The following is a 26,871-nucleotide window of genomic DNA, read 5'->3' on the forward strand; positions in this document are numbered from 1 at the left end:
ACATAGCAAAAATGACTTTTTTTTTTTTTTATTGCAGTAGCTTGTGGGTGCTCCTGGGGTGTATGCAGAGGAATGGTGTCCTCAGCTCTGAGGGCCATTCTTATGACCCTCAGGCTGTACGCAGGGGACAGGCCAGGTGCCTGGTAGGCCGGGACAGGCATTTACTCGGCTGCCACAGGCTGGGGGGTCTCCCGCCCACTCTCGGTGGACCCCTCCAGTCCATTCTGCTCTGACCCCGGCTCAGGGTTCTCCAGAGCGTGCCGGGTGTCGGCTTGCCACAGCTGCACCAGGTCTGTGGGGGTCTTTCCTGCCTGGGGGAACCAAGAGGAGATCTGGTCATTGTTGAGAAGTCTGTCCCAGAAAGATGCCTCACCAGCTGGGAGCAACTGGCAATGTCTGGAGGCATCTTCAGTTATCACAACTTGGGGGTCAGGGGTACTTCTGGCATCTTGAGTAGAGGCCAGGGATGCTGCTCAAACATCCTATAACGTGCAGGACTCCCTCCACAACAGAAAATTTTCATTTCAAGATGTGAGCAATGCCCAGGTTAAGTCCTCATTTACACCTTCCCCTCATCTTTCTGATTTTCCCGCTATCCCCTCAACCTCCCTCTTTTTTTTCATACAGCTAGCTTCTTTTTTTAAAAAATTGAAGTATAGTTGACGTAAAATATTATATAAGTTACAGGTGTACAATATCATGATTCACAATTTTAAAGGTTATACCCCACTTATATTATTACAAAATATTGGTTATATTCCCTGTGTTGTAAATATATCCTTGTACCTTATTTTATACATAATAGTTTGTACCTCTTAATCTCCCACCCCTATGTTGCACTGTGCCCCCTCCTGCCAGCCTTTCTTGAGTCACGATGCCCCCTTACTCAATTCTCCTCCCTTTTGTGATTGCTCTAGGCCCCAGAGAAGAGCTTGGACGAGGGGATATAGGATCCTAAAGAAACTAGGGGACCACAGGAGCAAATGCAGGGTGCTAGGAATGAGTGTACCAAGTGCTTAGCTTCCTTTCAGCTCTGTTTCTCCACAACTCTGGCCTCCCTGAGCCTGGACTTTAGGACCCCCTGTGTTCTATTCGGGGGCCTTTGGGAAGTCCTCTTACCCTCCTGGCTGTTTTCTGCACTTAGATTTTCTGGATGTAGAAAAGCATAGAGAGTTGGGAAGCTGGTGGGCCCCAAATCCCCAGGGGCCCGGAGAAGCCTCCACTGTGACAGTGCCCCGCAGGCCGGCCAAGTCTTGCTCAGTTCTGTCTTTCCTCCGAGTGCCCGGGACAGGGCCTGGGAAACCAGTGCACCCTGTTTACTGAATCAGGGAAGGAGGGAACTTACCAGGTTCTTGCTCATCATGTCAGCCCCATGCAGGAGCAGCAGTTTGATGATTTTGTAGCGATTGAGCCTCACAGCATCATGCAGGGCGCTGTCCCCTTCCTAGAACCAGTGTGACACTCAGCATGGTCCATGGGAGCATGTGGGAGCCCTCAGGGGGCACAGGGAGCCCCCTGCGGCAGGGCTGGGCAGGAGGGAACCCAGACACTCACTCTGTCTTTGGCATTGATGTCCAGGCCCAGGGATAGAAAATGTTCCACGATCTCCACCTGCCCCGTCCGGACTGCCACATGCAGTGGGGTGCTCAGCAGCTGGGTGGGAGGAAGCAGAAAATGCTGGCTGAAGGGACCTGGGCTCTGGTGCCTCTGAGGGTGGGGGGGCTGTCAACTCCAGCCTTCTCCCAAGGAGGGGGAGGGAACTCTGTAATTTCCCATCATCCTCTCTGATGATCTAACTCTAAGGCATTACCTGCCACCTCCTCTGGGATGCCTTCTATGATTCCCCTCTCACTAGATGTGAACAACTGCTCACTCCTCTGCCCTTTTAAAATAATTATAATAGATGCCACGTATCAAGAGATGACTATGTGACATACACAGCAAAAGCTTACAAAACATCAGTCTTATGTTAAATAAATAATTACTTGACATACATTTCCCCATCCAATACATATAAGAACTCTACAAAGACGTTTCATAGATGAGCAACAGAGGCTCAGAGGTCATCATCTGTTCAAGGTTACATAGAAAGGATTGAGTGAATTCAAAATGGTGGATGGATAAAAAAGTGAACAGATGAATGAATCACTGGATGGATGGATGGATGGATAGATAAATAGAAGGATGATGAATGATTTCATGGGTGAACAAATCCTGCATCTTTTGGATGGTCCTAAAGTCACCAAGATAGTGGATTTCCTCTGCTCTTCCTGCTTCCATTCCCAGATGGTGGTCTCCAAGCATTTGCTGCTGATGGTAAGACTTATCCCCAGGCTCTGAGGCACCCCAGAAACCAAACTAGCTCGCTAGCCACCTGCTTTCTGCTTTTCCGCCCTCTGCTTCCCTCCCCTCCACTCTGCCATCCCAACATCTGTGAGCATTATTGCCTCACCTTATCCCTCACATTGGTGTCTGCTCCTCGGCTCTGCAGGAGTCTCACCACTTCCAAGTGGCCCCCACGACAGGCCCAGTGCATGGCTGTGCAGTCCAGCTAGGAAGGAAGGATGGAGCCTCATTGCAGAGCTTCAGGGAAGAGTGTGCCCTCGGGGAAAGGACCCCAGCCAAGAGGGCAGGGAGATATCCAGGGGAAGGGTCCAGGGAAGGACAGTGACACTCCAGTGGCTGGGTAGTGGGTGGAGTAGAGCCGGAGAACCCTTGGGGGGTCCATTAGTCCAGGCCAGATTTACAGACAAGGCTTGGGGAGGAGGTGGTGCCCACACGAGTTCACACAGCACACTAGCAGTGGGGCCTGGCCCCGAGGCAGTCTGTTCATGTCCCAGGTGGGAGGTCTGCAGGGACAGGGAGTCCATTAGTGCGGGACCTACCTCCTGCCCCTCACCCAACACCTGCCTCTTGCTCACCCGGTCCTGGAAATCCACAGTGGCCCCACTCTCCAGAAGCTTCTCAAGGATCTCCATGTGGCCCTCCAGGGAAGCTCGGTGCAGGGCAGTCCGGCGAAACTGTCCCCAGAGAAACAGTCAGGGCCCCAGCCTGTCCTCATCATCCACCCAGGTTGAGACCAGGGCTTATCCCAGCCTGATTCTGACCCCTGTGCTGGGTCCCCATATGGTCCACATTCTGCCAGCTCCTTCATGCTCTGTGGGACCCCTCGGAGGCCTCCTATGCACTGGGGACCTTCTCACTGCCCCCCAAGCACACAAGCTGAACCAAGACATGGTGCCGGTGGGATTCCAGCCCAGTTCTCCTGGTCTTCAACTCTGTATTTGATTCCTTCCTCTTTTCCCCCTAAATATCCAGGTATGTATTACTCTGGAGGTGGTTCAAGCTGGAGAGCGTCTCCTTAGAGACCTGTGTGGGGAAAGGAAGGGGGCATCCCAAATCTTCTGAGGGGCCCCCTGTCAAAGGACACCGATGCCTGTTCTCATTTCACAAGGTGCAGCTCTAAGAGGAGGCTGGCACAGGTGCCGGGCCCGGAAAGAACATCACCTGATCGCAGGTGTCAGGGGAACCCCCATCCGCCAGGAACTTCTCGATGACCTTCATCTTCCCCTCCACCGCAGCTTTCAGGAATGTCTCCTCGTCCACAGGGCCCGTCTGGAGGGCGTGAATGCAGTCATGGGGGGGCCGCCCCGAGGTGATCCGCGCCATCCTCCCCTCCCCCGGCTCCCCCTGCCCACACAAGTGTCCTCCCTAGAACACTTACAATCTCCTCTGGCTCTGGAGGTGGCTCCTGGGAGGCGGCCAGGGCTTCCCGTTTCTTCTGCTTGCGTTTTTTCCGCAGCTGGATGAGGTTCTGGATGCCGCCCACGTCGATGATCTCCCTCCGCAGGTCTAGAGATGTCTTCCGCACGCGCTCTTGGCCCTGCGTGGGGATAGCCCATCAACCCCACACTGGGACACGGAGTGTGGGGCTTGGGGACCTCTGAGCTGAGCCGGAGGTGGAGGACAGGGAGCTCCTCTCAAGGAAGAAAGAATCCAGGTCTAACTCTGCCGCCCAGGACTAGGTGAAGCCAGTGAAACTGACACAGATGCCTCAGATCGAGGGACCAGGCAGGCCTGAGGGGGCTGGCTGGGAGTTGCCCAGTTTCAAGGCTCCACATAGGTTGGGGGGAGTGATGAGGAAATCTCAAGGGCAGTTCTTAGCACAGGCCTCCAGAACCAGCTCCTGATTCTCATCTTCCCGTGCAATTCTCCGCCTCTCTCCCTCCCTCCATCCCTCTCTGTGTTCATAAAAATAATACAGAAACATGAAAGCCCTTCTCTCGCAGAGGTAACTTCTATCACAGCTCAGTTGATGCCCTTTCCATCCTCCATGTTGTGGTCTGGACACTGCTTTTCACTGACCAGCATGGAGATCTCTCCTGTCAGCACACACAGCCTCCCGGCATCCCATTACCACACGCCCTGTTGTATGGCTGCCTCATCACTGCCACTTCCAAAATGGGTCCCCTGGGATCTTAGACACCTGCAGATTCTGACTCAGCAGGTGTGCAGAGGAAAACTTTATCACCACCACCCCTCCCCCTTTTCACTTCTAAATTCTTTGGCTGGTTGAACAATTAAATTGATGTAAGACTGATTAATAGGAGAAACAAATTTAATTTCATGTGTATGGTAGTCCATAAAAATATGAGACTCGAAGAAGTGACTGAAGCAGGCAGCTTTTATACCTTTTAGGCAAGGAAACAATAAATTTGTGAAGTATTGAAAAGACAAAGGAGTTTGGATTTGGAGGAGCTAATTAGTGAAGAAAACAACAAGTTTTGTTTATACAGCCTTCTCAGCCCTGAATTCCTGATATTTGGTGATAAGGAAGCTCTCTGCTTTCCTGATGGAGGGTAACTTCACATGGGAGATTTATCTCCTGCTTTCTGGGGAGCAAAGGAGGGTCAGTGTATTCTTCTTACACTGGCTTTTTCTCAAATGACTTTTTAAAATAATCAGTATACCAAAGTGATATATTTGGGGGTGGCATATTCCCCTTCACAAGTGTGGGGTGGGGCCAGGAGGCTGCATCACTCACATGCCCCAGCGGTGCTGAGCTGCAGGTTCATGGACTATACTAGGAGGAGCAAGACTGTAACTGCTTCTCCTAGCACTTACCTTAACCTTTTGTAAGGACGGACTCTCAGGCCTATGGTGCTTCTCATCCTCCAACACCAGCATCTCCATGGGCAACTTCTGATGGGTGGTTCCTCGGAGTTTCTGGGGAACCAGGGAGAGGACAGGTTCCAGGATCTGCCTGCTGTGCCTAGGGGACCTGACAGCCTCCCCCACAACTAATTCAAGGACACCCCCAAAAGTCTTCCTCCTGTGTGACCTCACAGCACTTCACCTGCTCCACTCCTGTCTGGTCCAGGAGAGGCCCAGGTTAGAGCTGCGCTCCCCACCTCAGAGCTGGGTTCCCCAACTCAGCCTCAACCCCAACTCCAGTTCAAATACCTGCCTATTGACAGCCCTGGGTCTCCAGCAAAATAGGATTAAGGGCCAGCAGAATGAGTTTTAATGAAATTAAATATATTCAATATTTATAAGCACTGAGGTCTTTTGGGGGGTTAGGTTTAGGGACATTTAAAATTCACTTTGATAAAATAATTGTGATAAATGATGAGAATTTCTTAATGGGCTTATTTGACAATGTAAAACTTTGAGAACTCTGTCAGTTACCCACTTCTTTCCCTCAGGTTTTACTGATCTGTGAAATCCTAGGGCATGGAAACTGTTGCTCTCAGGATATCTGAGGGGTAGGACCTGCAGCTCTCCAGCTCTTAGCTTAAAGTGAACTCTAAGTATTAACCTTGGGTGTGTGTTAGTTGCTCAGTCATGTCTGACTCTTTGGGACCCCATGGACTGTAGCCTGCCAGGCTCCTTTGTCCATGGGATTCTCCAGGCAAGAATACTGAAGTGGATTGCCATTCACTTCTCCAGGGAATCTTCCTGACCCAGGCATCGAACCCCAGTCACCTGCATAGCAGGTGGATTCTTTACCATCTGAGCCACCAGGGAAGCCCCCAATATTAACCTTCTCATTGTAATAATACAGGGTGGAAACTCTGTCAAGGTCTTCTCCCCATTTGTAGCTCCTACTTGCCTGGACTGCTTCCTTGTCACCTCCTCCTCTCTTCTAAAGGAAAACACTCTTTATGAAGTGCAGCCCCCGCCCCCGCTATCTCTGAAGTCCCCACCTTGCCAGGATATTCACTCAGGCTGGAGGGTGCTGAGTCCAGATGGCAGCTGGGGAGGAATGACTCCCTCTTCTAGAGTTCTCAGCTGCCTTTTGCACTCCAAGGGTTATACTCTTCAACGGTCATTTGAGGGCTGATTTTCCAGGGCTTTTTTTCAGATGTTCCGTGGTCCACTGGCGCCTCCCTTCCATATGAAGTGTACATGGTTTGAGGTCGCCCAAGGGCTGGCCTGGCTTGAAACACTGCATCTTTACCAGGGGACGCCTAGGGCTTCAGCTACTACAGCATGTGGGATCTTGGCCAGCCCCTGAAGCATCTAGAGGATGGGTTGGTCTTAATCACCTTGGCAACCCCAGCACCTGTGACAGAGGCTAGCACATAGTAGGTGCTCAGCAAGTTTTTGGAGAGTAAATGAATGAATGAGTTCATGGATGATGGCAGGCAAGCTTATCAGCTCTGCACACCTCCAAGTCCTCAGTGATGACCTAGCCCAGTAAAGTCCCCATCGAAGAGCCCCAGTCCCTGGGCTGGTCTCCGAGGTCCTCCTTCCCCACCCACCCGAAGAAAGGGGTGCAGGCTGGATATGAGGCTCTCCTCTAAGAATGCTGCTGGGCTGGGGCCTGCTGGGAACAACCGGGTCTCTACTGCTCACCCGTGCCTTACTCAGACTCCATAGCCCCTCACTTCGGATTTGTCTCTGTGGACTGCCATGCAGCAGGTGCTTAAGAAATGTTTCCTGAATTGGGTTTTCGTTGATGAAACGCAACACAACAAAATCCACCTTACTTCATAGATGGTCGCATAGATGAAATGAGAGAATGCCTGTCCACTTGTAGCACAGTGCCTGGCACGAAGGAGGCACTGGCGGCAAGACTGGCTCTGTGGGCACGCAGAGTCCTGACAGCCTTGCCTCTATATTTACTGGATGAATGAATGGATGAGGACTGCTCCCTGTCCTCTTGCTGAAGATCTCTGTGTCCAGTGGCAGCATTCCAGAAATGGTCCAGCAGCGTGACTCACCCGCCTGGCCCTGGTGCTCATGCCCTTGGGGGAGTGAGAAATGGCATTCCTGGAGAGCTAGGGATGCCCTGACTGGGACTCAGTGGGCTCAGTCCAAGCTCTTCCGAGACAAACCTGCCCTCCCTTCCCTGGGCCTCGTGTCTTCTTCCACCGGAGTCCTGACCCTCCCGTCTTCCTCAATCCCATTCACCTTTTTCTTTTATGAATGAAGTCTATAGGAGACGGTGGAGACACAGGTTCAATTCCTGGCTTGGGAAGATCCCCTGGAGGAGGAAATGGCAACCCACTCTAGTATTCCTGCCTGGGAAATTCCATGGACAGAGAAGCCTGGTGGGCAACAGTCCATGGGGTCTCAAAGAGTCAGACATGACTGAGCAGCTGAGTGCGCACACACACACACACACAACCTCTAAACGAATTTATCTCCTCCCTCCCATTCCTGGTAGGGCTAGTCTCTCCCCCTCCAAGTTCTTCTCAAGGCTGTCAGAGATGCCTTCCTAAAACAGGTTAGATGGCACCACTGTGCCTCACTCAACAACATGCAGTGGCTTCCCACTGCCACAGAGTATCTTTCATGTGGCCCTTGCCTGTTGGTTTGTGCCCTGCCTGCCTTCCCAGCCTCAGCCCCTACTGCCAGACTCCCTCCTGACAGTCACATTTCCACACCTGGAAATTAGCACCTGCCATTTCCTTAGCCTGGAATACCCTCCCCATCCTGATCACCACTCGCCATCCCTGAAGGCCTGACACTGCCCTCCTGTGCACAGAGAAGTCCTCAAGAGGGTCCATGGTCAATGTGATCACCCCCATTCTGTGCTCCTTCATTCTGAGTTACACTTCTATTTCACCCTCTCTCCACTCTGCCTTGTTTCTGAGTCGACTGTGCGCCTGACAAATGTCAGCTAAAATGAACACAGGGTTGGTAAGGGAGAGGCAGGGGCTGACCTTACTGAGCCCCTCATTCCTCCCAGCATCAGGCACTTGGCAGAGAAACTCCAGGTCAAGTATTCGTTTCCATCAAATGAACAGTGGGACCAGCCCACACCTTCCTCCCTTGCTTCTTTATTCCACAGAAAATGCAACTGTTCAGAGGCCCGTGCTCAGAGGCCTCCCCTGGTGTGGCTGATGGTCCTAGAAAACCCATGTCTCCCTTGCCAGCATCCCTTCCTCACTCTGCTCCCAGTCTTTATCCTTCTTCAGGGACCAGACACTGGAGTTCCTTTTGTCCCAGCCTCCCACCCAGCAGCTGGGGGATCTCGGGGCCCCGCACTCCCAGGCCGCATCCTGGCTGTCCTGTTCTGTGTAGCTTAGCCCGTCTTCTCAAGGCCCAAGTGAGCAGACAGGGTCTCGGGGAACCCAGCTTGGCTCGCCACTTGTCTCTCAAGATCTGGGGGCTAAAGCCTTCATTTCCCACTACCAACAACCCCCTCTCAGGAGCACCCTGGAATAGCACCAACTGGGCTGTCTTCCTTCCTGCCAGGTACCCCAGCCGGGTTCTGCCTTCCTTTGACAGCAGAGCCGGGTGTCCCCGGAACCCCCTTGGGCCCCCACCCCAGCCCTACCTCATTCTCCTCCTCCTGTGCCAGCCGCTCCTCAATAAGTGCCGTGGCCCGCTGCACCTCCTCAGAGTCTGCCATTGTGCCGTCGCAACCCGCCTCAGCAGGCCCCGGGGGCTTTATATGCCAGGGCCCCCACCCCCGCCCCGCTAGGTGCTTTTGCCATGAGCTCACTGGCCCAATTCTCCACCTGCCTCCCCCACCTGTCACCTTCACCCCGGGCAGCCCCAGGGCGCAGGGGGAAGGATGGGACAGTGGCAACCCCTAGCCCCTGGCCTATTAAGCCGGAGGGCCCAGTGCCCTGAGAGCGGGGATTGCAAGAAGGAGCCTGCCAGGCGCCTGTCCTGAGTGCTCAGGCCCAGCTGGGCCTCAGCCAAGGCACCCAGGCTGCTCCAAGGACCCGCTGGCTGCTCTTAGCTCTGATGGCAGTGCCACCTGCTGGATGCCTCGAAATCCTGCCCAGCCAGTGCCAGTGTGGGGTCCCAAAAGCCAAATGTGGAAACCCAAGATAGGCCTACATTCCCAGGCTGTCCTGAGAACAGGCTCGCTGGCTCTGGGGAGGTGCAGACACTGTCTCCCCTGGGCTGCAGGGCTGGATGCGGGGTGGGGAGAAGGGCAGGTGCCTCCCTCTGCCTGTAGCTCTCGCAGATCTTTGCGTCTCTGGCGTCCCACAGTGCCCCCTAGTGAAGCATCGCTGCATTTGGCCGCAAGTCCATGTTAATGCTTGTGCTCAGTCGTGTCCAACTCTTTCTGACCCCATGGACTGTAGCCCGCCAGGTTCCTTTATCCATGAACTTTTCGCAGCAAGAATACTGCAGTGGGTTGCCATATCCTCCAAGGTATCTTCCCGACACAGGGATCGAACCCTCAACTTCTGTGTCTCCTGCATTGGTAGGCAGATTCTTCACCACTGCGCCGCCTGGGAAACCCATGAGTCCCCGACAAACCTCACCCGTCTGTCTGTCTCAGGGGACCTCTGGGGGACTTATACAGAGTCTTGCTTCAAAAGAGGCCACCAAAAGGGCCAGAATGCAGGGCTAAGCCTGGGTGACAAGGACACCAGGATGGAAGGATGATCTCCGGCTGATCATCCTTCCCTCTCTGGTTTCCCTGTCAGGCTGCCCTGACCGGTGGTCATGCTCACTGAGAAAAAAACTACTCCCAACTGGAGAAAGGGCAGACCTGCTTCGCTGAGTTCCACACCTGGATCTGTGGGAGCAAGTCCTGGGTCACCACAACCCAGGTTTAACCTGCCAGTGAACCAGACACCACAGCCCTGTGCTTCCGTGACACTCACGTGGCTTGCCCTAAGCCAAACAACCTTATCTAAGACGCCCCTCTCCGCTTACCTGCATGCTCCCCCTTAAGGAAACAGAAGACCCGGCTCCTTCTGCCCTCTGCTTCTCTTGGTGGCAAGCCAACACAGGCTCATCATCGGAATGCGTCAGAGATTTCACTGTAATGTCACCGAGGGTACTATCTCCAGGACACTGCACATCCCCCAGTCCCAAGGGCCTGGCTCAGGGACTGCAGAGGGAAGCCAGCACCCTTGAGCTGCAGGAGCAGAGCAGCAGGTTAACTAATACTGCCTGTGATGCCACCTTGGCTTTCAAAGTGAGTTCACGTCCATTATCCCATTGAATCCTGCCAGCAACGGAGGAAGGGGGCAGGGCAGGTGGCATCACCTCCATTTGAAAGATAATCAAAGCGGGCTCAGAGGTTAAGTGGGTTTTCCTGAGGACCCATGAGAATGCAGGCCTGAACACCAGCACTTTGCAGCTTGCTTCACCATACTCTCTGCCGTGCCTGGAGCTGCTGGGCAGGCTGCACACCCACCTGCTCCACCCCCCTGAACTGGCTCCAGGCTCCACAGAGCCGCAGGAGAACCCAGAGTCAAAGCCAGGCAAGCAAGAAGGAAGGAGCAAAAGGCTTTATTGATAAATATGCAGATATGTCTATACACAGGGACCTGCTGTGGGGCCACGACCAGGCTGCAGACCCCCCATCGCCAGGGTCACAGCCAGGAGATGGCCCTGTGCAGACCCCCAGCCACCACTGCCCAGCCACTGCCCCCTCTCTGCCAACTGTGCCGGGGGCTGGGAGAGGCAGAGGCCAGCCTCAGGCTCCTGGCCCCTGGGGGCTCACGTGTGATCCCCTCCCCTCCAGGGCACTGGCCCTGTGCCCAGAGCAGAGTCAGGGGAGGGAGACAGCAGCTGCTTCAGACCCTGAGCAGAAAACCGGAGTGAGCACAGCCATCAGCACCAGAGGACAGATCCGGGCTCCAGGAGCCTCTGGGCTGGCCCTCGTGGCTTGAACCTGCCTCGGGAGACAGAGACCAGGTGGAGGGCCCTGGTTGCCTTTTCTCTGACCAAGTTGGCAAGGCCGGTGTGCCGCGCACTGGTGGCCCGCGGTGTCCCCGGGAAACAGGGTCCTCTCAGGGCTTGCCCAGCAGCCATACACAAGAGGTGCCCCTGAAGGAAAGGACAGCTCTCAAAGGCAGCGGCAGGGTGGGGGGGCCTAGTGCTCCAGGCGGGAGGCCTCTCGGCCCTGCAGAGTGCCCCCTGGCCTCTCTGCCCAGGGGTCCATGGGCTCCTCAGTCCTGGGGCGGCGGGGGCTGGTTGATGATGACCTGGATGACAAAATCTTTCTGGATCTTGGTTTCCTGGAGCCGCGTGCGGTCTGTGAGCAGCTTTCCGGAGAAGAACCATCGTTGCCAGGATGGCTCGATGCCCTCCTGGGTGTGCAGCTGCCTCTTGAGCTGCCCCACCGTGTCGGGCAGGCTGGCACTGAGCCTCACGTCCTTGCCCGTGGAGAGGCGCACCTTCAGCGGGAACTCTCGGCGCACACTGGGGGTGGGCTCAGGGGGCTCCAGGCTCTCCTCTTCCGTGTGCTCCAGAAGCAGGTTCACGGGCGGCGACAGGCAGTAGATGGGGAGTTGGTAGCGATTGCCCAGCTCATCGTAGCATTCACAGAGGGTGCCTGTGGGAAAGGCAGGGCGGTCAGAGTTGGCTTGGGGACCCACTGATATGGATTAACTTGTGTCCCCTCCATCATATTCATACACTGAAGCCCTAACCCTCAGCACCACTGTACTTGGATGTTGGAGCCTATATGAGAGCAATTATGGTTAAGTGAGGTCATTTAGGTGGAGCCTTGATCCAGGGGGATTAGTGCCCTTATGAGAAGAGATACCAGAAAGCTCTCTCTCTGTTCTCCCACAATGAGGACTTAGTGAGCAGGTGGCATTTGCAAGCCAGGAAGACAGTTCTCACCAAAACCCAAATCAGCTGCCACTTTGATCTTGGGCTTCTCAGACTACATTTCTGTGGTGAGCCACCCAGTCTGCACTGTTTTGCTACAGCAGACTGAGCAGACAAATATATCTGTCATGGTCACCCCACAGTCCTCAAACCCACCCTACGGTCACGTCTTCCTTGTACAGCTGGCGGGGGCCCGAGGTAGAGTCAGGAAGACCTGGGCTGACATTCTGGCTCCACCAGGTCTGGCTCATTCAACCTTAGCAAATTACTTTTCATTTGTTCATTCAGCAACCCCTTCCTGAGCATATGTGATTGAAGTAGCATAAGCCCTGCTCTTCATGACTCATACCTAGGGGGGCTTCAATCTTTTTACTGGTACAATGTATTGCACGTAGTAATATATTTCCTGTATCTTAAGCACCTACTACATGCTGAGACTGGACTAAATGATGTTATCTGTATCTTGTTGAATCCTAACACCCATACTATGAGGGAAGTATCCCCACTTTATAACTGTTAAGTCACTTGGGTTTTAAATGTGAGAAGCTCAAGGTCACATAGTTAGGAAAGAGACACGGTTAAAACCCAGTTTCTGACTCTCTAGAGTTCCCACTGTTATTCTCTGCTTTGCACAGCCTCAGGGGCTGTTATGAACTTAAATGAAATGATGCAACAGAAGCTTCTAGCTTGGTGCCCATCATATAATAATACTCAACAGAAGGTTGGTACCTGAGGTGTGCTAGGATCCCAAAGGGCCCCAAGTAATCTTTAACTTGCTCTCATCACACTGCCCTGAGATGTGTTGTGTCTTTCCACACCCTCCTCAGGCAAGCAGGGGCTGTGTTCTCATTTTCTTGGTGTCCCACTCCTGGTCTATGCTCGTAACGGTTGCCTGAATGAACAAATGAGTAGCCACACTTGCCACCCACAGCCTGCATGGAAGCGCCTGACATGGGGCTGGCCACTGGCTCTCTTCCCCAACAGCCCCCTTGCTCTGGTGGAGATAGCCCCTGCCCTGCCCACTGACCATGGGGCAAGGTGATGCTGGCTCCATCCAGGATGGCCTGAGCCAGCTCGTGGTCGTTGGCCTCGGCCGCGTAGGCGGCAGCCTTGAGGGCATCCCAGATCTCCTTGCGGCCCTCGAAGGCGGGCGCCGTGTCCCAGAACTCATCCCTCTTGCTGCGCAGCTGCCCATCAGTCATTGGGTAGTCGCTCTTCCACTTCAGCCGCTCCTTCTTCAGGGGCTCGTTGCGTCCTGGGCAGGACAGAAGGGAGAAGCTCTGCATGTGGAAAGCGGACTGTGGTCCGCCCTCTCCCAGCCCAGCCTCCCTAGTCCTCACTGCTGTGGTCCCTGAGCATCTGGGTCTCTGGGTCCCTTCCTCGACTCAGGGAAGAGTCTGGAAACTGCGCAAACCCCACCTGGGGGTGAAAACCCCTTTTGTCAGCAAAGCATATACTGCCTTTATTGCTGCTGTTTAAGTCTTAATTTTATTCTCTTTCTTTGATTATAAAATTGCACGTGTTCAGTATTTTAAAAATCTGGAAAAAATGTAGTCGTGTCAAAAAACAAAAAAACAACTGCGACCATTTTCGGACCCAGCTTGTGCCAGATCACAGGCTAGGCATTTTAGACTCAAAACGACCCAGTAGATGGGGGAACTAAGACCCAGAGAGCTTGTCATTGGTCTAAAGCCCCACAGGTACCAATTTAACGCCAGGTTTTCTGAACCAGAAGGTCACTCTCTGACCACTGTCTGTACCGTGCTGCCACTGGAGAAAACTTACTCAAGAATTCCACCATTTAGAAGTGACCATTGCTGGGGCTTCCCTGGCAGCTCACTGGTAAAGAACCTGCCTGCCAACGCAGGGGACATGGGCTCAATTCCTGATCCAAGAAGATCCCACATGCTGTGGAGCAACTAAACCAACAGACTACAAGTAATGAGCCTATGCTCTAGAGGGTAGGAGCTGCAACGACTGAAGCCCAAGTGCCGTAGAGCCCGTGCTCTGCAGCGGGGACGCCACCGCAAAGAGAAGCCTGACCGCCACAAGCTAGAGCACTTCCCCTGCTCGCCGCAGCTACAGAAAGCCCACGCGGCAACGAAGACCCAGCACAGCCAAAAATAAATAAATATGATTTTTTAAAAAAAGAAGTAACCACTGCTGACACTCAGGCGCATTTCCCTTCAGCTCCCTTTCCTCACTTTTCTCAATAGAGCTGGAGTTCTAAATAGAGTTTTAAAAACAAAAAACAATTTATGTTAAAAATAATCCTTGCTATAGAAAAGGATTTAACTGTTTTTGTGCCAATACACAACCTGCTGTTTATTTCACACTTATATTATTGTCCAAGTATAGTCCCATGACTAAAAATAATTAACATTTATACGTCTTGTTACTAATATTCCACCATAAAGTTACAAAGAAGTTTTCTGAATGGTAACCAACCAACCAAAAAACCCCTGCAGCACTGGAAGAAGAAAGCAATTCTGTGAAATGTCACGATTCTTGTTACCCAGCCCCAAGTGACCCCCAAGACAACTCCGGACCCAGGTCAAGACTTGAGGGCAGAAGCATCCCTCAAAGGCTTTAGGAAGCTCAGTCATCTCAAAGCTGAAGGCAGAATGAGCCACACGGGCGAGGTCAAAAGCACTCAACTCCTGTTACGAGTCAGATCCTAGGAAGGATGGGGAACTAAAGCTGGGGCAGGAGCCCTGGGCTGGAGCAGAAGAGGGGCTCCTAAAGGGAAGAGGAAGACTTTCACTGTCTAACTGTGTGAAAGAAAACACACAAAGTGCTTCCAAACACTTCCAAAGTGCTTTTTGGAAGCACTTTACCTACATCATCCGGCTTCACCCTTCCAATGGCTTTAGGTGCTAGGTATTATTATTGCTATTTCACAGATAGTGGGCCAGGCAGAGAGACTGAATGACTTGGCCTGCAGTCACACGGTAAGTGACGACAGCGTGTGGGTCCCACCGCGGGTCACACTGAATCCACACACGGCCCTCCCGTGGGTGTGCCCTACCTGTGCAGACAGAAAACTCCAAAGCCAGATGTTTAATCTGAAGTGTTCCTGGGTTAGCACAAGGAAATGCAAATCCTCTTTGTAGGAAAACAACTTCAAACCAGGCCTCAAAGAATTCCCGAGATGAAGTTCCAAGAAAAATAAATAATAAGGTCATCGTTTTTTTTTTAATCACAACATACAAAGAAACAAGGCACTGTGAGCCCGAGCCAGCAAAAACAACAGGCAAGAGAATCAGACGCACAAAGACTTCAGATACGGGACTTACCAGACACAAGAGATGAAAACACCAAGTTTAAGAAACGAGAGCCTTAAAAATATGAACAGGGCACGGGAAAAACACCCACAAAACTATCGTCAGAAGTATTCTGTGAGAGCAGTAGAGGAGAAACACTGGACACTTTTCTTTACAACGGGCTATTGACAGACAGTGTTGGGACTACAGGTTCTCCATATACAAAAACATGAAACAGGATCCCTACCTCACACCCGCCGCAATAATCAAAGCCCAGGTGGATCAAAGGCTTAAGTGCGAACGCCAGAAAGGAGGCAGAAAGAAAGAGAGGATGACAGAACTGTTTACGTGTTTTGTTGTGGAGTTTTGGCCTGGAGGTGTTTCTGCCTGGATCAATCAAATCCCCTGCTTCACGATTTCTGATCCTTTTCTCTTTGGTCCTCTAGCATGGTGTCTCCCTAACAAGAGCTTTGGTCCCTCCAGATTCACAGGCTTTATGCAGTGACACCCTTGGGACCTCCAGCATGGTGTCTCCCTAACAAGAGCTTTGGTCCCTCCAGATTCACAGGCTTTATGCAGTGACACCCTTGGGACCTCCAGCATGGTGTCTCCCTAACAAGAGCTTTGGTCCCTCCAGATTCACAAGCTTTATGCAGTGACACCCTTGGGACCTCCAGCATATGGCACTTCTGCCCCTCCACCCAAGGACCCAGATGCCAGGACCTTTTAACTTCTTGAGCGCATTTCTATAGCTTTCCCGTCTCCTTCCTCTTTGCCAGATGTCACTGCCTCCTGGTCTCTATCTAACTGCTGCTCCTTCTGGGTAGAGGTCAGGCCCAGCTAATGGGCCACTCCTAATCTGCTGAGGGTTGAGAAAGCTTTGTCAGCACCGTCAAAATTGAGAGCATCTGGTTCTAAGACAGAGGTTTCCTAAAGAAGACAGAGACTAGGCTTTGTCTGGGACATCTGTTGTTTCTGCTCAGATCCTCTACCCCACCGCCACCCTTACTTACACGGTCAGGTTTTGATTTTGTCCCTGACAATTGAGGTTGTGACCTCAGGATATCTGAAGTGTAACTGTGTATGCATTCAGCTCACTCTAATATAAACACGCCCCCATGGTGTCACCTTTCAAAGTTGTCACCTGAGGAGGCCCCACGTGTCTGGAGGAGGCTTTGCTTGCATACCTGGCCCTCAGAGTCTCCTCCCCTCCACACAGAGAATAGCATGCTTTCCTGTCTGTGCTGTCAGAGACACACTTCTCATCCCAGGATGGACACGACGCCCGTGAGCCTCCCCAGGTATTAACTGCATCTGCATCACCCAAGACACAAAGGCTTAAAAATTCCTCACCCTGCACGCTGGTCCTTTTAGACTGAAAATACTAGAAAATATTAGAATAGGGCGCAGTGGTAGGAAGGGGGAGGGTTGAAAGGGCAGCAGGAGCCCAGCCTTCTCAGTCGGCACTGCACCTCTTCACCAGCAGGGGGCAGTCACAGCGCCTCTGGGCCAGGGGCTGGCTCCCTTTGCAGTCAATCAAACACAGCAACAAAGTACCCAGGAAAAGTTCGCCAGGTCCAAGGGAAGCACATGTAAGAGACATGACAAAATTGTCTGGATCCCTAAACACCAATGCTTACAATTTTAGACAAGATACAGACAAAACATAAAAGAAAGCTTTTACTCTAAACATACAAGCAAACTGATGATTAATATTTTAAATTTCATTTCCCTAATGTCTCATCATTAAAAATACTGGGCAGTGGAAAGGGTATGAACACTTTTATATGTGGTACAAATTGATACAAACTTTCTGGAGGGCATTCGCTATGTTACCAAAAGAACTTAAAAGTGTGCATTCCTTTGGCTCAGTAATCTGGTTTCTAAAATCAAAGTGGCTGTCCTGTCCGACTCTTTGCGACCCTGTGGACTATACAGTCCATGGAATTCTTTAGGCCAGAATACTAGAGTGGGTAGCCTTTCCCTTCTCCAGGGGATATTCCCAAACCAGGGATTGAACCCAGGTCTCCTGCACTGCAGGAGGATTCTTTACCAGCTGAGCCACAAGGGAAGCCCAAGAATACTGGAGTGAGGAATCTATCACTTCTCCAGTGGATCTTCTGGACCCAGGAATCGAATTGGGGTCTCCTGCATTGTAGGTGTATTCTTTACCAACTGAGCTATCAAGGAAGTCCTTAGTGTCTAAGAAAATATTCAAAGAAAATAATTACACGTGTGTGGTGGAAATTCATCTACAAAGCTATTTAGCTCAGACTGGTTTTCTAGAAATAAACTCAGTGCACAAGAGAGAGGCTACATCACATTTTTGCATCCCTGGCAGCCACTCTGATGGGGCAGGAGAAGGCTAAGTAGCATGGGGACAGGTCCTTGATATGGTGAGACACAGGTTAGAGAACAGCAAGTGCTCTGTGCTCCAGCTTTTATTTCTAAAAATATATGTAAAATTACATATATATATTAAAAAGACTGGAAGGATTTATACCAAAATGTTTGGTTATATCTGATTGGCGGTTACCAATGATTTTTCTTTTTTTTTGCTTCTATTTTCCAAGTTTCCAAAAATAAGCATTAATACTTTAGTAATAAGATAATGAAAATTATTAACAGTGAAAGCTGTTAACAAGGAAAAGGGGTACATAAAGTTCCGAGAAGAAGCCACAGAAAAGTAGGAAGAGTCTGGGACGCCAAGGGGTGGGGTTTGAGAGTGGTGGAGAACTGGAGAACCCAAGGCCCACGGCCTCTAGGATTTCAGTTCCTGGCAGCTCTGGGTGACTCTGTTCAGGGCCAGGCAGGCTCTGCTGGTTTCAGCAGCAGCAGCAGCATCTAGGGGCCTCTACTTGTGTCTCCACCTGTGCTAGTTAAGCTCCAGGTCAAAGACAGAGTAACAGAAATGGTCCTTATCCCCCGTGAAGTTGGCAAAAGAGATTAAGAAACATCACAAAATAAAAGATCAAGGTACCTGCTTGTCTGTGGAGGGACAAAATGCCCATGATAATCCTGGGTTTCTGTGATTGTGGTGGGCAGGGAACTGAGAAGAGAATGTAAGTTTCTCAGTAGAGGCAAAAGCTGGGGTCTTGCAGGGTAGCCTGAAACGCCACCGGTGTCAGGACCAGAGCTGGAGGGTGAGGCTGGGGTACACACTCAATTCTGATTGATGAATCCCACACCGAACACAGCAAAACAGAAGCGGAGCTGGCATGCTCATCCACACCCTAACATCAGCAAGTTCAACGGATTGCCTCCAGAGTCGCTGCTGAGAGCAGATTCAGAGGGTAAAGAAAGAAGAAAACAGAGGGCACGATGTCTGGGTCGGGGGAGGATAATGATGGTGGACGCTGTGGTTTGGCCAGATAATGAACGGTGTCTGGTGATATATCACCCCCAGGGGAGGGTACTGAAAGGAGAGTGGGAGAGAGAACATTAAAGGTCCTTTCCAATTTGCATAGAGCTGGAGTGCCTCTTGGAGAAGGCAATGGCAATGCACTCCAGTACTCTTGCCTGGAAAATCCCATGGACGGAGGAGCCTGGAAGGCTGCAGTCCATGGGATCACTAGGAGTCGGACACGACTGTAACTTTCAAGTAGACAACCTGAGCGACTTCACTTTCACTTTTCACTTTCATGCACTGGAGAAGGAAATGGCAACCCACTCCAGTGTTCTTGCCTGGAGAATCCCAGGGATGGCGGAGCCTGGTGTGCTGCCGTCTCCGGGGTCGCACAGAGTCGGACACAACTGAAGTGACTTAGCAGCAGCAGCAGCAGGAGTGCCTCTATGAGCGTGTGTGCACGCACGTGTGTGTGTGTGAGATTCACAGTGCTTAATTCAGAATAACTACACAAGAGGGGGTTCTCAAGAACCCATGGAAGGACAATGGGGCTGCTTCCTGGCTGCTTCCCTCTGAACCATCGTGGCCCAGCTTCTCAGCAAGGGTCTGACAAACGCGCAGTGAGCGGGGTGGGAGGCAGTGGAGGATCACAGCTGAGATCAGCAGAGGGCAGCGGGGGGACTGGGAGAAAGGCCTGCTGCGAGGCAAAATCAGGCAGTCCCTTCACTCGTTCATCTCAGACTCCAGGAGATCCTTATCGTGGCTTTGGGGATTGGCACCCCTGAGCCACTTGGGAGTGACACCAAGTCTGAGACCAGCCAAGGGAACCAGAGATTTCCCAGGACAGTCAGTCCACCCAAGCCGGGAAACAGCCCTATTTATACCTATGGCAATCCCCAAGCTCTATTTCCACACTCGTTTACCAAGCTCCAGCTCCAGGTCCCTGCTCCAAGGCTGGGGCCAGCAGTGTTTTCTCCAGAGGCACTGATTATGTGACAAGCCTGGGCGTGCTTGAGCTGGTGGGAGAGATGATGCTCCAGGCAGAAGGAGAAGGGACAAGGGCCTCCCCATCCCAACGGCCTGGGCTGCGATGGCCCTCTGACCAGGATGCAGACTCAAGTCTCTCCTCCCCTCCTCTTCCGCCCTGGCAGGCAGAGCAGGGCTGCAGGGGGCTGGAGAGACGTGGTTGAAGTGCTGCACCTGGCAGAGGGGATAAGAGGCCCAAAAGAACAGTGGGCCCAGAAAAGGATCAGCCTGGCCAGGAAGGGTGCAGGCAGGGGAAGCGCAGCCCAGGTAATCCCTTCAGGAAGCACGGTATTTATAGTCAGCCTTAACCTAGGATGACCCTCAGAGCCTGGGTAACCTTCGAAAGGAAAGTGCTGGCCCAGCTCTGCTCAGCTGGGGCCTCCCCACGTGGCCTCTTTACAGCCTGGGCCCATCTTCCCCATTCATTCCCTCAGGCCCAGCTCCAGGCTTCAGGGAGGGAATGGGATGGGGCCAGTTGCTAAGTGACACCCCAGGTTTCCTAAACTGCAACCCTTCCTAGGACACGTCTGGTCTCAGGGGTCCTGGGCAGGGTTGAAGGATTCAAGGCTCCTCTGGGAGCCCTGAACTCAGCTCTGTGATGGCACCCTGCCTGGGGCAACTGCAGTTCCCTGAGATGGTCCAGTCTTCTCCTATGAGGCTGGGACCACCTCAAATTCATCACTGGGATCCTGGGGGCAGGCACACTAGCAGGTCTCAGCCACTGTTTGCCCAATGCGTGAGTGAATGAAGTGAAAGAGCTGTTGAGGAAAAACGGGAGGAACTGGGGAGGCAGAGGCCAGATCAGAGATGGGGGAGCAGAAGGAATTTGCTAGAAGAAATCCCAGGAAGGGAGAGAGGTGAAAGACAGAGGGTGGCAGGCCAGGAGGGACAAAAACAGTTCCTGAGGTGTACAGCGAGAAAACCCGCTGGAGGATGGGGGCCTGGATGTCAGAAACTATGCCCAGTGAGGGCCTGGAGCCTGCGTGGCAATGGGAGAGACGCAAGTGCAGCCAAGGAAAATAAACTTACCCAGAGGCCCCCTGCTTGGGTGTGGACAAGGGGGCACACAGAATCGTGGAGACAGGGCATGCTTTCACTGCGCTTGCCCACAGCGCACACATTTACTGGGCTGTGCTCAGGGGAGCAGGCCCTGCGTCTGCTCTCCGCTCTGTGCCCCCAGCCCCAGGGCCCCTGGCAGCAGGGCCAGGCAAGGCAAAAAGAACCATCCCATGCTGAGCTGGGATCAACTCTCACCCTGACCTGAGCTGACTTCCCCCAGCTGCCCCCCATCCCATTTCCCGAGGGAAAAATTGGCCTTTCTGAGCTCTACAAACAGAACCCCCAAGTCCCTAGGGCCTACTCTGGGATCCAGGCTGCCATACAACCAACAGCTCCTTTTCTGGGGCTGGCTAGGGAAGAATGATGTATTTCATAAGCAGAGTTAGCACATCAGGTGTTTCAGAAATGAGAGTAGTTCTGCTTGTTTTAAGTTCATATGAATTAAAAAAGAAAAAACCAAAACCTCAAAACCCAGCCTGTTCCTTTCTTAGAGTTAATATATTCCCATCCTCATCACGTGCTGATTTCTACTCCCAGGTGTAACAAAGTCCTGGCCTGAATGTGAACAGCCCCAGGATTACTGGCTCTAGGAGGAACCTAATTACAGATGATTGTGAGTTATCAGACACTTTAGCAAAGACTCCCTCCCCAATCTGACTACTCACGTATGAATGGGGGCTTCAGAGATGGACAGTGTGGGTTATTGACCACCTGTGTGAGTGCAGGGACCCACCTCATCACTCTAAGCCTCAGTGTTCCCATCTGTGAAGAGGACGTAACTGCCACCTCATGGGATTGCTCTAAGGATTACAGAGACCACTCTGCCTAGTACTTAGTAAAAGACAGTAACTATTGTAATTAGTAATCAAGCCAAGTCAGTAATGCTCATCTCCTTTATGCAATGAACAGAATGAAACGTTATCATCTTTTTTTCCATAAAGTTGCTGTGATTTTGAAAAGTTTGAAAACTCCTGCTATAGGGAACTCCTGGTCTCTCTCGTCCTGTGCAGGAGGATGCAGGGGGTTAAATGAGGTTAAGCTTGACAGGGACAAAGAGAGGGTCTGATGGATGCTCGCTTCCCTGTGCAGGTGCACAGCATAGGGTCAGCACTTCTCCTGGGGCAGGAGAGTGAGGATGGCGGCTAATAAATAAAACAGGAACTCCCCAGAGGTTGCTGGAAAGGTCTCCGGTACCTGGCCAGCTCCCCTTGCTACTTCAGGACTCTAGAGAGGAGAGACAGGTCACCTCTGCCACCGCTTTCCACAGCCCCGTAGTCAGGGAGGGAGGGTCCCTGCAGCGAGGATCCACATCAGCGTCAGCTTGGCAGCCGGGTGCCTAGAGGCCTGACTTCTGACACCCAAGACTCGGTCGCCCTGGATGTCAGCTGCCACCGGTGCTTCACTCACACCTGTGCCACTCCATCAGGCTGGGCCCCCTGAGCCTGGCAGAATCCTGAAGCCAGGAGTGACCTTAAAGTCATTTACCCAAGATTCTTCATTCTACAGGTGAGGATGAGGCTCTGGGGGATCATGTGACCTGTTCCAGACCCCCCACAGCCTTTGCCTGTGTGCATGTCAAGGTGGGGGGTTCGAGGGGTAGGTAAACTGTTTCTAGCACACCACTCCACTGCCAGTGAAAGCTGAATTATAACTACAACATGAAAACATCGAGAGTGTGATCCAAAGATAATGAATACTCTGATAGGAAAAGCAGCGAGCAGAACACACTTCAGGAACAAGACTGGAGGAGCTAGGAGGCGGTCTGACCTTTCCTGTCCTCACCAGGAAAGAAAGGACTCTAAGAGCTGGGCCCTCCCAGGACACCAGGGCCTGACACGGCATCCACAGCTCCTGCGGGCTTGACAGAAACACAGACTTGGGCACTAGCCCAAGATTCTAAGTCCGCATGGTTGGTTGGGGCTCAGTGGTGCAGACTAGGGGCAATTCAGATTCTGCGGGCACTTCCGGACATGCTCACTGCCAGGAGGAAACCTATTCCAGTGTCGAATGGATCAAGCGGTTAGAAAGAAAGTGTTACAGTCACCCCTCACTGAGCACCAACTAAGGAGCGGGCAGGAGGACAGAGAAACACAGACTGAAGGTCAAGGTGCTAGAGGCAGAGAGACTGGGCTTTAAACATCAGCCCTGACATAAATCAGTGGCGTGACCTTGGGTAAATGCCTTAAACTTTCTAGCTTCCCCTTCTGAGAAGCAGGGAGTTAATTACAGCCCACTTCTTAGGGAGGTTGGGAAGACTGAAAATATATACATATGTATTCATTAGCTAATAGGCTCAAGAAGATTATATATAATAAATCAACTGACCTAAGCCTCCACACCCGAGGTGCAGTCTTCCTAGGACCATAGCTCTAGCTCCCTCCACCTGAAGACTAAGACACACACCAGCTCCACACTGGCTAGAGGAGGCTTTACTCCTGTCACTGTACTTGGTTTTGCCATTATTGTTATTAAGCCACCAGCTCTACTCTAGAATGGCACGGAATAAGTCACCACCCCATCACAGGGTGACACTTTGCTCTTCTCCAGACTCAAGAGTCCTCTTCCCTCTGCTGTTACTCCAGCTTCTTTTTCTTTCCGTCCACCCTCCACTCAGCTAGCCAGTCCACCTAACAGCCCATGGAGGTGTGCCCAGCGCCAGGTGCCCCCGGGGTCCTGGCTTCCTCCGCCAAGCACCAGTCCCTCCGCCTCCACGGCAAGCACAACGGCAAATCTGCCCAGCACTGCTGCGGCTACAGCTAGAAGAGACCCCACGACCCTTCCGCAGGCTGCGGCTCTATTCTCCCGTTCATTTACAGTCCACACCTGTCTTTCCTTCAGGCCTGTCTTAAGTGGGTGAACTTGGAGTCAGAAGGCCTAGGTCTGTTTCCACACTGGCCTGTGCCAGCCCTTCACTCTCTGCGCACACCTGCCCAATTCTGTGCACCTCAGAGATGCTGAGAGGCCCTGGGGAGCTTCGGTGAGAAGTGCCTGGGTCAAGTGTGAGGTGCACACAGATGCTGGACACCCCTGAGATCTGGAAATCCACCTTTTTCCAGCTCACCCACTTTCTCACACGGCGAAGTTCAGGGCCCACAACATTCTGCTTGTGGAGCAACAGAGGACTCCTCATCTGAGCACGTCCCTTCTCCTCCAGAGCCTGGCTCAGGCCTTGTAGGCAGATAGCCGGGCCTGACTCATTGTTTCCCCTTCCTCCTCTACTGCCTGTGAATCATGGACCGGGTCAGGCCAGCATCCTCCCTGGTTTCCTTCCCATGCTCTGCCTGCTCCTGACCTCCATCCAACAGGACAGAGCTTCCCTCCGGGCCCACACGCACCTCACCCCTGGCCCTGTGGGGTGTGAGCCTCCCACACCGGGCCCTGAGTCACAGGTTGCTTTCCTTGTGTGCATGTCACCTGCACACGGTTCTGTCCCCTTGCAACTTGGCCGTCAGCTCCTGGAGGGCAGCCTCTCGAGAGGCAACAACACAGCACGTCAAGTCCAAAACCTGGCTGCCTGGGCCTCAGGATTCTGGTTGAGTTGCCTGGGGTAGGGCCCAGCATCAGAGGGGTTTAAAGGCTCTCCAGGCGCTTCTCATATGTGACCAGGGCTGAGAAGCACTGATCTGGAACTAGGCCGACAGCCTGACTGGCTGCTTTGACTGTTTAATGAGGCCTCTGAGAGGGCCTGGCAGGGGGGTGCTCGGGGGAACCCCAGGCCTGCCTGAGCTGACCATCTGGACTGTCCTTTGAAGGCTCATAGCCAGAACTGGCCATAAGGCAAGGAGCAGAGGGCTCAGGGGACCCTGTGCCTTGGGAAATCCAGCTTCACAAGCCCCTCTTTGCAGAAAGGAGTGGGTAAGCCAAAATGAGAGGCCCAGGGTGGGGCTCTGGAGTCACATAGCCCTGGACTAGCTGCCTCACTCTCCTTACCAACAAGGAGGGCCCTTCCTCTCCACTCTGCTCAGCCCGAGGCCTGCTCTCTCATGCCTGTGTGACCAGCACCCAGATACCCGCTTCTGTAGGGACTCAGGCTGAGCCACAGACTTTTGGATAGAAAACGTGCAGCTCCAAGGCACTGGGGGACAGTGGGAGAGCAGAGGGAGGGAGGTCCTGTTTCCTAACAAAACCCCCCACCCTCTCCCCAGCTGCTCTGGGCAAGGAGGGAAAAACCTGACTCATCAATGCTGTGTGACTCACAGGCCGACAAAACTCACTCGCCAGATGGGCAGGGACAAGAGCTTGCTGCTCCCACCACCACTGGGGGCCGTGGGCAGGTAAAGCCCGTCCCTCTATCCCTGCCCACCGCCAGCTGCCAGGCCTGAGTGGCTGGCCTGGTAAGAGTACCTTGCTCGGCTTGGCCCCCTGACAGCCACACCCTCTCGTGGCTGGTTCGGTACTAGCAAGGGGCAAGGCCGGGAAGGGGAGAGAGCTCAGAAGGTCTGGAATATAGAGAGGTGGCTTGTGTGAGCCCAGGTAGTTGAGCCTCTGGACCAGTTTCCACAGCCATGAGATGGGAGCCATGACGTCCACCATAAAGAGCCAGTGTAAGGATTAGGCAGGCACTGTGTGTAATCTAGTGTTGTGTGAGGACCTAAAAAATGGCAGTGATTATTATTAGTCATGTTAAGTACTCGATTTAGGGTTATAAAGAGATTTTTTTTATAAAGAGTTTTTTTAAAACATCATTTTAATTAATCCTTACAATAACCTTGCCTGGCAAGTGTTATTACTCCCATCTTACAAATGAGAACACTGAGGTTCAGGGACTCTGGAAGAGTGGTAGGAATCCACCGAGTGGCTTCAGATCCCTTCACTTTCAGCCCAGTGCCTGTCCCAGACCCTGTCCTGTTCTACATGCGTGCCACGTCCCCAGGGCTGTGAGAAGGCCCTGGCTGGGGCTGGGAGGGGGAAGGGGAGATGACCCCCTCTTTCCTCTGACACGCACAGCTGACAGGCACAGAAGCCGCTCTGCCTCCAGCCAGGAGGGAAGGCCCAGCTGGTGGCACCACTGACCAGCCCTGTGTGCTGTGCGGCATCGCTGCCAGCCCTGCCCTGCCTCCCACTCCGCCTGGCTTGACTCTAATGCATGTGGTGCCTCCGGAAATTCAGTCGTTGATGACCATGTGTGTGTTGGCCTCCATGCCAGGCTGAGAACTCTTCAAGGCAGCACCTGGTCTCGTTAGTGCTGGCATCTGAATGCCCAGCCCGGAGCCGGCTAAGCAGCTCAGTCAGGTTGCCAAAAGCCTCAGACTCCAGGTCTGAGATGGGACCCCAGCTCTGCCACTTACTTGCTTGACTTGGGTATGTTATTCACCCTTTAAGAACCTCAGTTTCCTCATCTGGAAAATGGGGATAATAACAGCTACCCTTACAGCATTACAATGAGAGCTATGGTAAATACCAGGAGATTAATAACCATGGCTTACATGTACTAACTTTTTATCATATGTCAGACACTGTTCTAAGCCTTTACATGTGCTAAGTCACCTAATCCAAAGGTCACACAACTAGGTGGTGGGCCAACTCTGAAACCCCCGGAAGCTTCGACCTTCTCCTGAGTGTTGAGGGCTTGGGAGGTTGTGAAAGTTCATCATGGGAGCTACTCCAGCAGATGCTCAGAAAGTATTTCTGAGCCGAATCGATGAACAAACCTCCTTGGGTCTAATTTCGCTTCCACAAACATTTATCACTGAGTCCTATTCTGTGTACAGCCAAGCTGAGTTATTTGAAGTTCCTGTGAAACATAAAGTAAAAAAAGAAAAACAATTTTTTTTTTTTTTAAAGCAAGGAGCTGGTAATGGGATCCAGATTGCCAGAGTCAGAGGCAGGGGCCCAACCCGGGAAGTTCCCCCAGCCCCTCCCCTTCCTCAGAGAAGGTTCCAGTTGGAAGGCCCTGGCCCTTCAGGAGGAGAGAAGACGGAAATGGCTGAAGGTGCCGACTGCAGCGGCCTCCAGGGAGCCCCTGCGGGTGGCTGTGTGGAAGGGCCTCTGGGCACCCAGGCACCTCCGGCTGTTTGTTTGTTTTGGCAACGCCTGAGGAGGCAGTGGGTCGGGGGCAGGGAGCTCCCAGGGGCTGAGGGCCTCCAGGGGTGGGCCTGGCGCTTGTGCGGAGTGCAGGAGAGGCAGGGCCCATCC

The 26,871-nt window shown here is 52.7% G+C and overlaps 2 protein-coding genes across 3 annotated transcripts in view; both read right to left on the minus strand.

Moving 5' to 3' along the window:
* Positions 1–12: 12 nt before the first annotated feature.
* On the minus strand, positions 13–8,946 carry ANKRD2 (ankyrin repeat domain 2). Its single transcript, XM_005901169.3, has 9 exons — positions 8,789–8,946; positions 5,125–5,226; positions 3,725–3,883; positions 3,508–3,615; positions 2,922–3,020; positions 2,453–2,551; positions 1,555–1,653; positions 1,346–1,444; positions 13–311 (listed from the first exon to the last, which is right to left on the minus strand). The coding sequence occupies exons 1-9, from the start codon at positions 8,861–8,863 to the stop codon at positions 162–164; spliced, it is 990 nt and encodes a 329-aa protein (XP_005901231.2). The 5' UTR covers positions 8,864–8,946; the 3' UTR covers positions 13–161.
* Positions 8,947–10,697: 1,751 nt separating this feature from the next.
* The window catches only part of UBTD1 (ubiquitin domain containing 1), a 51,362-nt gene continuing 35,188 nt past the window's right edge, over positions 10,698–26,871 (minus strand). For both annotated transcript variants that reach the window (XM_070363393.1, XM_005901168.3), the window contains 2 exons: positions 13,070–13,297; positions 10,698–11,761 (listed from right to left, as the gene is read on the minus strand). In XM_070363393.1, the coding sequence (XP_070219494.1) occupies positions 11,376–11,761; positions 13,070–13,244 (561 nt within the window). In that variant the 5' untranslated portion in view covers positions 13,245–13,297 and the 3' untranslated portion in view covers positions 10,698–11,375. The remainder of the gene's footprint in view (positions 11,762–13,069; positions 13,298–26,871) is intronic.

Source organism: Bos mutus, chromosome 26, assembly GCF_027580195.1.
Source record: "Bos mutus isolate GX-2022 chromosome 26, NWIPB_WYAK_1.1, whole genome shotgun sequence".
Classification (NCBI taxonomy): Eukaryota; Metazoa; Chordata; class Mammalia; order Artiodactyla; family Bovidae; genus Bos; species Bos mutus.

Coding starts and splice junctions, on each gene's coding strand:
- ANKRD2 (XM_005901169.3), bottom strand. CDS start 8,863: ATGGCAGACTCTGAGGAGGTGCAGCGGGCCACGGCACTTATTGAGGAG. Junction 3,021..3,507: donor CCCCTGACACCTGCGATCAG/GTGATGTTCTTT, acceptor CTCTGGGGACAG/TTTCGCCGGACTGCCCTGCA. Junction 312..1,345: donor ACATGATGAGCAAGAACCTG/GTAAGTTCCCTC, acceptor TGGTTCCCCCAG/GCAGGAAAGACCCCCACAGA.